Source organism: Danio rerio, chromosome 13, assembly GCF_052040795.2.
Source record: "Danio rerio strain M-AB ecotype USA chromosome 13, GRCz13ab, whole genome shotgun sequence".
Lineage (NCBI taxonomy): Eukaryota > Metazoa > Chordata > Actinopteri > Cypriniformes > Danionidae > Danio > Danio rerio.
The window spans coordinates 37,456,972-37,470,278 of NC_141033.1; the positions used below are offsets into that span (position 1 = coordinate 37,456,972).

General features: G+C 34.9%; 2 protein-coding genes across 14 annotated transcripts in view; one reads left to right on the forward strand and one right to left on the reverse strand.

Moving 5' to 3' along the window:
• The window catches only part of LOC141377032 (uncharacterized), a 316,142-nt gene that overhangs the window by 78,742 nt on the left and 224,093 nt on the right, over nt 1-13,307 (forward strand). The window lies entirely within an intron of this gene.
• Nucleotides 1-13,307, reverse strand: part of sptlc3 (serine palmitoyltransferase, long chain base subunit 3) — a 60,370-nt gene that overhangs the window by 31,116 nt on the left and 15,947 nt on the right. For 3 of the 5 annotated variants that reach the window (XM_087277801.1, XM_087277800.1, NM_001003562.3), the window contains exons 5-6: nt 12,088-12,212; nt 6,922-7,015 (exon numbers count right to left, since the gene is read on the reverse strand). In XM_087277801.1, the coding sequence (XP_087133927.1) occupies nt 6,922-7,015; nt 12,088-12,212 (219 nt within the window). Of the gene's footprint in view, nt 1-444; nt 4,667-5,749; nt 6,089-6,921; nt 7,016-12,087; nt 12,213-13,307 lie in introns of those variants that run through there. The other 2 variants (XR_015505090.2, XR_015505089.2) reach the window with 2 other exon arrangements.

The window sequence follows — 13,307 nt, forward strand, 5'->3', positions numbered from 1 at the left end:
TCTTCCCAATGCAAACAGAATGAGACACTTATAAAGGTTTATAAAAAGGCTTGGTTATAAGAAATGTTCTCGTGCTGATCATGAACAAAAGAAATATGGCTGTATGATTAGATCTAGACTAGAAGACTAAGCTCGTTACAAATTGCAAACAACCGATCATGCTTCTAGATGCCTCTAGTGCATGTGAATAATGATAAGGTTTTGGTATATATACACACTGCAAAAAAATGTTTGTCTTACTTTGTGTTTTTGACTTGTTGCAGAATTTAAAATGTATAAAATATTTGAATTTTTTTTTCAGAATATGTGGTCAAGATAGGTGTTCATTGCCCTTTCCCTAAACTTTACCACATTAGCAGACAATTTGGTACAAAAAATTGCCAAAAAAAAAAAAAATTACTTAATTTTGATCATGTAAAAAATTTTGTTTACTTGACTATAAAATTTTAGAATTTTTTTTTTTTTTTTTTTTTTTAGAAATTTTGACTAGAAACAAGACAAAACCTCAAAGTAAGAAAATCAAAGAAGTCATCAAAATAGTTTTTTTTTCTTAGAAAATATAAACTTTACTTGGTCCTTTGGCAGACAATCAGGTTTGTTTAAAAAAAACTCACTTAAAGGTGCTGTTTGTAAGTTTTTGACTCTTCTAAAGCATACAAATACCATAATATGTTTGCAGATATTTAAAAAAATAACATGCTAGGAGAACATTCTTGTTTGTCTGAAAAACAATGCTAAAAATCAGGTATTCTGCTTTGAAAATAGGCAATCCGTGCCAGAACGCTGTCTTTGTTTTGGCTCTTTGACTAGCCCAATGCCAGTTTAGCCAATTATATTTCAGCACCCCAGGTTGCCTTGGTGGAAAACCACATATTTCATTAAATCATTCAGATAGACTCTGAAAGCATGCGTACCTGACTGAAATGCGACCTCCAGTGGACAGTAACAGGCTCCGAAATGCGATGCAAATTTAGAGTTCCACATAAGGTCATTAATAAGCAAATAATATAAATATTACCAACATAAACATTAGGTGAGCAGGTTACATTGTAACCCCGTGTCAAAACATGCTATGTGACAAGATTTGCAGTGATAAGCAATTTGGCACCAGACGAAACACGACAGGCATTCAGAAGCACAGAATATGCACTCACTCATGAAATAGTAAAGTGTATAGTCTAATTAATAAATATTAAACCTCTTTAACATTATTAAATGTACATATGTTGGTTTTGAGTCATTGTTCTAAAGTTGAATTTTAAACGATTTATTTTATTTTCAAGATCTGAGGTAAACCATCTGCTGCTGCTTTCAGTAATATGGCAATAAATGTAATGTAAAATGCATTCAAACTCGCATTGAAAGCATTTAACACTGAATGAAGCACATGAGGTGTACCTGAGGTGATCATTGTTTTCTGCTGTTCAGCTGCAAGAAACAGAAGCCGTTTCTAAAATATCAATTTGAGGTGTTGGTTAGAACAAAAACTCTTTTTAATATGGAAAATATTGCTTCTTTTGCGTGCTGTTGCTTTATTTAGAACACGATTTAAATCAGCCTTTAGGTTCGATAGTCAGACTCACTCCTGTTGGTCAATCTGGCAACCTGCGCTTCCTTTGTTTTGATCCAGGAATGTAATACCTAGTTTAACCACTGTGTGTCAAACTTACATATAGCACCTTTAATTTTGATGATGTAAAGAAATTGTAAAAAATGTCTCATCTAAAAAATGCTGCTTGATTTAAGAATTGTTTGATATTTAGACAAAACCTCATCGACCTAAGTCATCAAAATAGTTGTTTTTTTGCCTTAGAAAATCTAAACTTAACACCCTATTGGCAAAAAAAAGCTTGTCTTAATAAAAAAAACTTAATTTAGTTTTTTTTTCTTGTCTAGAAAATGTTGCTTGATTTAAGAACTTTAAGATATTTGGGCTACAAACAAGTCAAAAACTCAAATTTATAAAAGCATATTTTGCCATGCAGGACTACATTGGTGTTTGCTAATCCATGTATTCAAAACCTGAATTGAATATGTCACTATTCCCAGAGTAGGACTAAAAAAAAAAAAAAGATGTCAAATATATACAAAATAGTTGCCCTACATCACCAAAATAAGTCTAAATAGCTGTTTGTGTATGTGGAAGAGTGTTTCTTTATCAGGTAAATTACTTGAATTCAATGATCTGATTTATTACAGCATGAACTTGCATAAAACAAACATTAACCGAAGCTAAATTGCATCTTACTGCAAAAAAACCTTTCCAATAATTGTATCCTAGGGGGAATGACTGGCAAAGCCTGAAGCATTGAAGGAAAGGGAAATAAATTACAATGATTAATAGTGATGTTATGTGAAACCGAGTTCTAATTGCACACTGGGATATTCAAGGGCACTATTATTGGTTGGTCCCATTTATTGTGTAGGCCCAAATGCATGAGTGCATTATGTAAATAAGCCCAAAAACACATTATAAACAACTAGCCCAAAGCTTCTAATAAACAGACATTGTAATGTTACAAACTGGCCAACAGATGGCAGAGTTGAACTACAAACTGGATTCTGACCTGTGTCACATCCTGGTCTCATTCCTCCACTTTTACCCTACAAACTTCTCCCCTTCCCTTCTATCTCCATGAATATAAAGTGACAAAAGGACCAAAGAAAAGGCTGTTCCATATAGTGTCTCATTAAAGTGGCCTCATTTCAAACAGGTGGACATATTTAGGCCAGTGAAGGCCAATGTGGACACAGCCTGCTTTCTTTATCCACGCAGTCCTGAAATACACTCACCTAAACAAAGCTTTCAGGCCAAGAACAACGTGAATAGGAAGAGTGACACGTGAAATCGGAAGGTGTGTGGGCCTAAATGTCAAACTCTGCCTTTGTTTACATTTGTTATGCTGTCATGCAGGTTGGCTATGGACGTTTGGAGTCAAAACTTTTTGGTGTGCAGTGGAAACCCCCCTACTCACTTCAAAATGTACGTTACTCAAAACATTTGAAGTGAAATGACAAAATTTGATTTTAGGTTTTTTATTTTTAAAATGCTCAATTCTTTCCTTCACCAAGTTCTTATATAATTAATGAAGCAACAAAGCTAAAACAAAGGCCCTCTCCGAATATTCTGTGTCTGCAGCACATTTAGGGAATTTAAAGGTTCAGCGAAATTAAAATCTAAAACATGAAATCTCTTTTAACATCTAAAACGTTTTTGGATGTTAGTATCAGTATGTTAGTCTACAAGGATCTCTTCAAGCTATCCTCATACGTCAGTTTTTATCAAATATTGACCAATCAAATGCACTCTACTATCTGTCATGTCCCACCCCCTTTAAGACGCTTCTCATTTGCTTTTCATTTGATGAGCTTAAGCTCAACCACTTACACTGGCAAAGCTGTGATAAAACGCTATTGGCTGTTTTATTTAAAAGAGGAGGAGCTGTTCAATGTCAATCCAATGGGTATAAGCAGACACCAACAAGAGAAACTTTAAAAAAAATGCTATAGTCTGCTTCTGATTATGTATCTTCCAGCAGGATTAATGTCAAGTTCCATCTTTTGACTTCTGAACATTACGCACTTATCTACAAATGATGGATAACACTCAAAGTAAACATTTAAGGGAAAGTTCATCTAACAATGAAATTGTGCTGTTAATACCCTCAGGGTATTCAAAATATAGGTCACTAACTGTCTTTCGAATATAACAATTATACAGTTGAAGATTTTTAGCTTAAACTAGTCCTCTGTGATTCATAAAATATAAGTCAATGGCTACCGTCACGTTAGCTTAAAGGTGATAATTTTGTAAATAACATTCAGTTTATTTAACAGACTGACTGTTTCGCTTAAACCCATCCATCTAAGTCTGGTCTATAACTGCTGTGCACTCAGTTAGAATGTTTTGCACTTGAGCGCCACCAAGTAGTGTTTTACTGTAAAAGCTCTCGGCATGTGATCAAAAAGCATATCTCATTGGTTGTCCAGTTTTTAAAGTGGCAAGTCATATATTACATTCATTTATAGTAGGGCTGCACGGTGGCACAGTGGGTAGCACGTTCGCCTCACAGCAAGAAGGTCACTGGTTCGAGCCTCGGCTGGATTAGATGGCATTTCTCTGTGGAGTTTGCATGTTTTCCCCATGTTGGCGTGGGTTTCCTCCGGGTGCTCCAGTTTCCCCCACAAGTCCAAAGACATGTGGTATAGGTAAATTGGGTAGGCTGAAATGTGTGAATGAGTGTGTATGGATGTTTCCCAGTGATGGGTTGCAGCTGGAAGGGTATCCGCTGTGTAAAACATATGCTGGATAAGTTGGCAGTTCATTCCGCTGTGGCGACAGTGTCTTTGAACTATACTATAGTAAAGTCCACCCACTTCAAGACGCTTCTCATTTGCTTTTTATTTGATACGCTTAGCTCAGTCACTTACACTGGCAAAGCTGTGCTAAAACGCTATTGGCTGTTTTATTTAAAAGAGGAGGAGCTATTCTATGTAAAACTATAGTAAAGGCCATTACACTGTATACATTTTAGCATTTACAACTCTTTGTTTATGAATAGGGTGAAGCAGTGGCGCAGTAGGTAGTGCTGTTATGAATTAATAAAGGGACTAAGGCGACAAGAAAATGAATAAATGAATGAATGAATGTTAATGAATATTACAACTAGGGTTGTAACAATATACCGGTATGACGGTTTACCACGATTTGAACGTGCACGATTATCATACCATGAACAATTGCATATTAACGGTTTTAACCCTTAAAGACCGAGACAGCCGCCCGCGGCTAAAAATAAGTATTGCTCTTAAATGTTTAATAACTTTTGATCCGCTGATCCGATTCATACAATTCAAAGATTGGCATAAAGAAGATAATCTCAGCTTTCCAGTGCTGTATCACATAACATTCGTGGATCATAACATTCCTTTCAGAGGCTCCGGAATCAGTGCGGTTACGTCATCAACATTTGACAACGCTGATTTGACAAAGAAACGCTCGTCACTGTGTCTCCGGACAAATCAGACATGATACATTGATGCATTATCCCTCCTCCATGCCCAGATTGGTTCAAACTCGCTACATCACAACCAATAAGCATAGGTTTCGCTTTTGTTTGTGGACCAAGCTTTTTGAACAACACGGAATGAGAGAAAGGCATACATTTATGCGCGGCTAAATAAAACGCCAAAAAAAAAAAGTTTTGCATGAAATAATTCTCATACTAAGTACTTTTGCATGCACAGCAGCACAGAAACATGACAAAACAGTGACACAGCAAAGACGAACTGCTGCTCTTGCTGTTTTCAAAAGACACAAATGAAGGTGCAGCTGTTTGTCTGCATTGCAAACAACCATTTCCAAATCCATATCCACAGACAACCATATCCATGCTGGCACATAAAACCTAAGGATGTTCCATATTGAATCTAGTTTCGATATGTAACTATTTATAGTATAGTAAATATTTATATCTATTTTTTACTGAGGATTTGCACCATGTTTATTTGGACTTTATTTGGACTTTGACACATTATTTATTATTTTCTTATTTTTATTTGTTCATTGTAAGTGGTGTTGTTTATAGTAACTAAAAATATATTATTTGGAAAAAGTCAAATTTGCTTCACTGTTCTATTATTTTGTAACATTTGTAACATACCGTATACCGCGAAACCGTCAAACCGTGGTATTGTTTTAGACGATTATCATACCGTGAAAAATTCATACCGTTACAACCCTAATTACAACACACTGTAGTATCAACTATAGTAACAGATAAAATGTAATACATTTTACAGTACAAATACTTTTTACTACAGTAAATTGTGGTGTATTATAATGTAGTATAATGTATGCAATAGAAAACTACAGTATTGGGTGATTAGTTTATATTAGTATATCAACTATAGAATCACCACAACAGGTTATTCCAAGTACTTTACTACAGTATGGATCAAAAATACTATAGTATTTACTATTGATTACTATAGCATTTTTTTCATGTGGGAAGCCTGGATTTCAGTTTGGTTTGTCTGTATATTTTTGGACTCAAAGTCACTGACTCTCACAAATCTTCATGGATACCTGAAAAACAAGCAAAATACGCAGATCTACCACTTAAAGGCTAACACAGGGCAGGTATTTGTCAACAAACATGTCCTAACAAATAAATTGCTATGCAGTGCAAACACTTATTCCGCAGATGTACCTGTTTAAACAAAGAGAATAATTTACTGTGTTTTACACTCCTGCTTGCTAAACAGGTTGGATTATGATTTAATAATGAACTTTGACTCACTGATGCATTTCATTTACTTTAAAGTAAATATTTATCATTAGTGTATCATATCCACCCACAATACATCACACACCCGTATCTGAACTAAAATAGAAGTGCCTCTGCAAGTATTTCCAACTTGGAAGTGCACTTTACTCAATAGGAAACCAAATACAGCATTACTTCTCACCATAATCAAACAAACCTGAATCATCTTTTGTGCTCAATTTGAACAATTTGCCAAGAGAAATGGAGTTAGGTTTAAAAAAAATACTTTTTCGCTTGAATCAAGACCATTTTTAAATCAGTGGCACACAACCTACTATTGGCCAGATGCTGTAAGAGTACATTGAAGCTTTTGTTGTTCATGCATCAACTATTCTCATTGATCCTCTGGAGAATGATGCGCTCAAGTTCTTCAGTAGCTACACAAGAATGCCATTAACCACTATGGAATCCCTAAAGCACTGCTAATATAAAACCCAAACATAGCCCGGCGCAGGCTAATGCTTAAATGTAGTTACTAACCATTAAGGTGATGACCTCAGAATTTACAGACGCTGAGTAGTTGTGTTCATAACTGAACACACTCAGTGACCTGACATGTATTAATATCATAATATTGCGAACATGTACTCACTGTTGTGTTTGAAGACTCGAATGGTTGCTCCTGACAACCTGGCTCCCAGAATGAGGGACGTGTGATTTAGCTCATCGCTCAGGATCAGACAGCCCTGGAAACAAGACATATGTTACTTTATGGCTCTGAACACATAATGAATCAGCAAGCCGCCAATAACGCGTTGTGAGGTTCTATTCAAAAGATATTGCAAATATATCACAAACAGTTTAGCATATGGCACCTTTTAAAATTTGGTGGGGGTGTACAGAAAATACAAATGTCATACAATTTAAAGAACAAAAATAAATATTTCCTATTAGTTTTCACTTATTATACAGTAAGTTTGTTTTTCCCTTTTTCCCTTTAATTATTTGTTGGTTTGTTTGTTTTTCTCTAATCTTATATCCTCTATTTTTGTTATTGAAATCTTAAACTTGGAATTGAGCTCATTTATTTTGAGCAGATTTAATTAACCACAAGTTCAATCCAGTCACAGCTAGGGATTGATCAGTCTGGTTCCAGATCCACTTCATCACCTTATCATTCTAGCACAAGCTAAATATTAGGGGTGTAACAGATCACAGTTGATTCGTGATTCGTACGGTTCAAAACACACATGGCCTGCGGATTAATAATTTCTTTTTTACTGGTTGACTAATCCTAAATTTGTAACGATCACAGAGAGATTGCTTCTCACGTCATTCAAATCACATGGATGAAAGCATTTAGGCATTCCTGTGTAATATAATGATGGCGGAAGAAGTTGTGGAAGGTTATTCGGGATGTGGTGGGTTTCATTAAAGGTGGTTTCTGTTACTACCTGTTTAGCCTGCATCAATGCATTCAGTGTAAGCTGTGAGATTAATCATTAAAAGTTCAGGATCTCAACACCCACACAACATAAATTATACATGATTGTGGTCCAAATTCTTTTATTAATCCTTTGAATCACTGCAGTCGGATCCATGTTTTAAAAATGCAAAAATCAAGAAAGAGAATGAGTCTTTAATCCTTTAAGTTAGTTATGAAGTTACAAACATTCAATTAACACAGAAGTACTGGGATAACAGTTTATAGTTTAGATAAAACCAGTGATGTTTATGGTAAAGATTAAATTCACCAACTTATGCATTTAATGACGCTCCAAAATGAAAGTTGTAGGCAGCAACTACATTATTTAACCAATAGATGAAGACAACCAGCCATCAAAAATATGCCACTGAATAATTCTTCGAAAAATAACCCATCTAGCAATGAAACATTTGGTTTGAGTGAATAATTGAATCATTTATTGAAAATGAGACTAAAAATAAATATGGTTGTACAAATTATGTTAGATTTCTACATTTAGCATTATCAGCAGCAGTAGTAGCAACAGTGAATTGTTGACAGTACTGAATATTTTACCATTTATTTTTATTCAGCTGATTATTTCTTCATTTCATTTTAAATAAAATGACAGGTTCTAAGTTCTGTTTGTTAACACCAAAAGTGTCTTGCTGTACTGTTTTTGTAATAAATGCAAAGCAAAGTACTTTTGTCTCTTCCCCTTTTTGGCTGATCTGAAAAATGGTCCAATCCATGACTAAAAAAAACAAAACATGATCCAAAGTGTGAGAATCGTGATCCGTTACACCACCACTAAAATGTAATAAAACATGCTAACAATGTGCTAGAACATGCTAACATCTTATATAAAGGCAGAAGTGTATTAAATTCTGTTTTAGATATGCTATATTTGTAACTATGTTAAATAATACTAACAATATACTAAAATGCAATATCAATGTTAACCCATGCTAGAAACATGTTAATGTGCTAAATCATGCAAATAATAAGCCACATCATCAGCAGTGTGTGCTATCCATGCTGGATATATGCTTGCAATGTACGGAAATGTTAACAGTGTAATGAATAATACTAGAATTGCGGTAACTGTATTGTAAAAAATGCTAAATGCTAGCATAGGGCTGGGTGATTCATCGAAAAGTAATCGACATTTAGAACCTATACCGATCAAATATTTCCAGGACACATTTTTCAATTACTTTTCCTACCATGTGGAGTCACGAGACCTCACTCTGTTAGGCTGAGGCAGGTTTATACTTCCGTGGCCACTCTACAGCCACATCTGATCTCTGGTCAAGTACGATGGATCTATTCTTGAGCCTTATTTTGCACAACATTGATGATGATTGTAAACTGCACCAGAGATGCCTTGAGACGGCATATTTTCCATTACATTCAAATTATTATTTACATTGGCAAGGCAAGGCAGGTTTATTTATATAGCACATTTCATACACAGTGACGATTCAAAGTGCTTTACATAAATAAGAATAAAAAAGACAAGTATAAGAAAATAAAAACAAATAATAAAAGTGATTAAAATGTGTTAAAACGGGTATTATTAATAAAATAAAAAAACAATAGTGTGATCTGTCGGACGTAGCACAGTGCTCATTCAGTAAAGGCACAGCTAAACAGGTGTGGTTTAGGTCTTGATTTGAATGAGCCTAATGTTGGAACATTAACATATTTGTTTAGAGAAAATGGAGGAAATGCAGAGTTTCAAATATTATTAACAGGATGTACAAGAGTTATTTTATTTAGAAGAAAAATTGTAATATAAAAAACATTGAAAAAAAAAAAAAAAAGCAAGTTATTTAGGTAACGTGTGCTTTAATTTCAGTTGTTAAACATTGCTGTTCAATAAATAATCATTGGTAGTGGATAGTGTGTGTTTCCTTCCATATATATATATATATATATATATATATATATATATATATATATATATATATATATATATATATATATATATATATATATATATCACATACAGACCATGAGCATGCGTCAATAGTGCCGCCACATTTGTACAGTGCTTCCAGGACAAATGTCATTTAATTGCACTAGTCAACCGCAAAGGCAATGTGAAAATGTGGTAACGAGCAAACAAAGAAAACAAAGCACAAAGACTGACCATTTCATAGGTAAGATTTTACGTTTTTGAGATGATTTGAAAAGGCATACACCTGTCTATATAAAAGGTCACAGGGTTGACAGTGCATGTCAAAGCACAAGCTAAGCATGACCATCTTCCAGCAGCACAACGACCCAAAGCACACTACAAAAATATATAAGGGAGTGGCTTCAAAACAACTCGGTAAATGCCCTTGAGTGACCCAGCCAGAGCCCAGAACTAAATCCTATTGAACATTTCTGGAGAGATCTAAAAATGGATGTACACTGCCGCTTCCCATCCAACCTGATAGAGTTTGAGAGGTACTGCACATAGGAATGGGCAAAAATTTCCAAAAACAGGTGTGCCAAGCTTGTGGCATCAAATTCAAAAAGACTTGAGGCTGTAATTGCTCCCAGAGGTGCATCAACAGTATTGAGCAAAGGCTTTGAATACTGATGTACGTGTAATTTTTCAGGTTTTTTTATTTTTTAATAAATTTGCAACAATTTCAAAAAATCTTTTTTTACATTGTCATTATAGGCTATTGTGTGAAGAATATTAAGGAAATAAATGAATTTAATCAATTTTGGAATAAGACTGCAACATAAAAAAATGTGGAAAAAGTAAAGCGCTATGAATACTTTCTGTATGCACTGTATGTGTCATTGGCTCTTGATGGCCAGTCCTCCAATGCACATTGGTCTCACATTAATTTCAAAGGAGCGCTACCCTGTCCTAAAATGGTGGCTCTATTGACGCATTCCTTCCAATAGAAAAAAATAGTGTAGGTGACATCTAATGTAAATATCTTTGTTTTTTTAATTATTTTAAAATCAAATAATGCACTCTTCATTCAAAAATTTCTCACTAGTAATTTGTGAGCACATTTACTTCACAAAAGTGTGAGGGCAAACAAATAAAAATAAATAAAACAAATAATCCTTCATTAATCGTAATAGAGTTCAAATTAATTTAATTAACCGAGATTTTGATTTTAGGCCAAATCGCCCAGCCCTATGCTAGCAGCATGCTAAATAATGCTAGAAAAACACTGCCTGCAATATGTAATACATGCTAACAGTATAAATTGTGATCCATTACCTTTAATTTCAAACTATTTTAGGCTTCCTCAAGCTAACTTTTAAGTTTTCTTTCATTTTCCTTCGGCTTAGTATCGACACAGCGGAGTGAACCGCCAACTATTTCAGCATATGCCCTTCCAGCTTCAACCCTTACCTGCTTATTAGTTAAATCCACCCCTGCCCATGCAAACACTGGGACAACATGCAAACACCACAAAGAAATGCCGATTGGACTCAAACCAGCGACCTTCTTGCTGTAAGGCGATAATGCCAACCACCGTGCCACCCTACTTTTAAGTATTCCATTGACTTTTAAACCATGTAAAGAGAAGAGAATCAAAAGACTATTCTTATGATTTGTCTTAAAAAATACAATGTCTGCAAGGACTTCTGGGAACACTACCCTGAGTAATGACTTAAATTAAGTTACAGTAGATGTATGCATTTGGAAGACATTTTCTTCTAATGTATCTTACAGTGCATTCCATCAATGAGCCTTTCCCCTTCAGAGATCAACCCCCCAGCCTTAGTCTTCTTAATGTTGAATCTTCTGACATAAACTGCATGACAAAGTCTCAATAGCTGCAGAGCATAGTCTTATTCAACACTGTCATCTCCTCTTCACCTTGAGAGGCCTTGACCTGACACCTCCACCAGAAGGCAGAATTTGTTGGACCCTCTGCTTAACAGATCCCTCAAGGCTGCAGCATCATAAAGACGTTCCTTGAGTAAAATCATTCCCCGCAGCATTTTTCCGGCACTTTAAGACAGTCCTTCAGCCCTTTCGAATCTCCTCCAGATCCTCAGGTCTTCTCATCAGAGCTGGTTTTGACGACCACATCATTGAGCCCAGCATAAACAAGCCCTAATGAGACGCCCTAAACAAACGTTGTCACTTCTAACTATGCTCGTCTGTCAGATTGCACATTATTTTTTAACAAGGGTTTGTTTAATGTGCTGGTTCGTTGGCTTATTCGCTGGTGCGTGAAAAACTGTTTATGGTGGCAATTAATAGCAGACACCCAGAGATAACAGATTAATAGCACATTGCTGAGCTCACTTCAACAGATAAAACTGAATGATTTAAGACGGATGTAAAGAGGCACCATTGAGGATTAACTTTTAAATGCTGACCTTTCCGACTAGAGCTGGAATGTTCATGGAATTGGTTGCGAAACCCATTCCAAACGCCATGGCAGACTCCACACCCAAGAAGTCAGCCACGAGATGCTCCAGTTCCTCATGAATGCTGAAGTTACCTATAAAGAGATAAAGAAATGTATATATGGTAGTTTTATCAAAACAACTCTCCTTTTTGTTTCATTTTACAGTAAAAGGGAACAAGAAATGTGACAGGACTAAAGAATTGGAACCTACATGAGTATTGCAGCTCAACATGTAACGTTTACCAGAAATCAAATTAGAGATGATTTTGATACAACAATACAATGATTCACCATTAACAAAGCAAATCTCACAATTGGGATACTATTTACAGTCTAGTCAAAATTCATACCTATATCTAGTATGGGCATTTTCTGAGCTTAAACCCATGATTGTTAAGATACCACAAAGCAGTGCTCTACCGATCCATCTACACAACTGCCACTAAAGATGCCATATAATGTAAATCTAGATATACCTAAGCATAGCTGAATAATAGGAGTTCAGTACGTGAAAATAGCCATACTGTGAGCATCAAACACTATTGTTTCCTTGATCCCATGTGAATCCCAAGAGTGTAAAATCACAGTGAAAATCAGGCCAATTGAAAAATAAATAAATAAAACACAGACTGTTACATTGTATGGGGGATCATTAATATGCATGCACCAGACAGCATATGATTTTCTACAATTTTATCTAATAAGCGATTACAATTATAGTATTCCTCCTTATATTTTAGGTCTATTTAAGCTTATAGTACACTTATTATGTATGTGGGGCTCTTATTTTGGAAACGGGAAAGGCAGGATAACTAAAGCAAAAATAAAGGGACTTAATAATAGAGTTCAATAATATTCACGACTGTTTCAAACCCGAGCTTCTGATATTAATGACATATTCAGGTAATACAGGAGCATACAACAATTTTTGGAGAATTTATGAACTAAGCTATATACCTACTATGTAGATATCTGAAAACAGTTCAACTTAATAAATCTATACTGTATCCTAAATCTACACTATATCTGGGACCTTTAAAATAATAAAATCCAGGGCCACAACTCTCAAAATTGTAAAAAAAATAAATAAATAAAATAAATAATAATAATAATAATAAAAAATTAATAAATAAAAAAAAAACAGGAAGTGTTCATTAGAAGCATTCTGATAGGACAAAATAACAACAA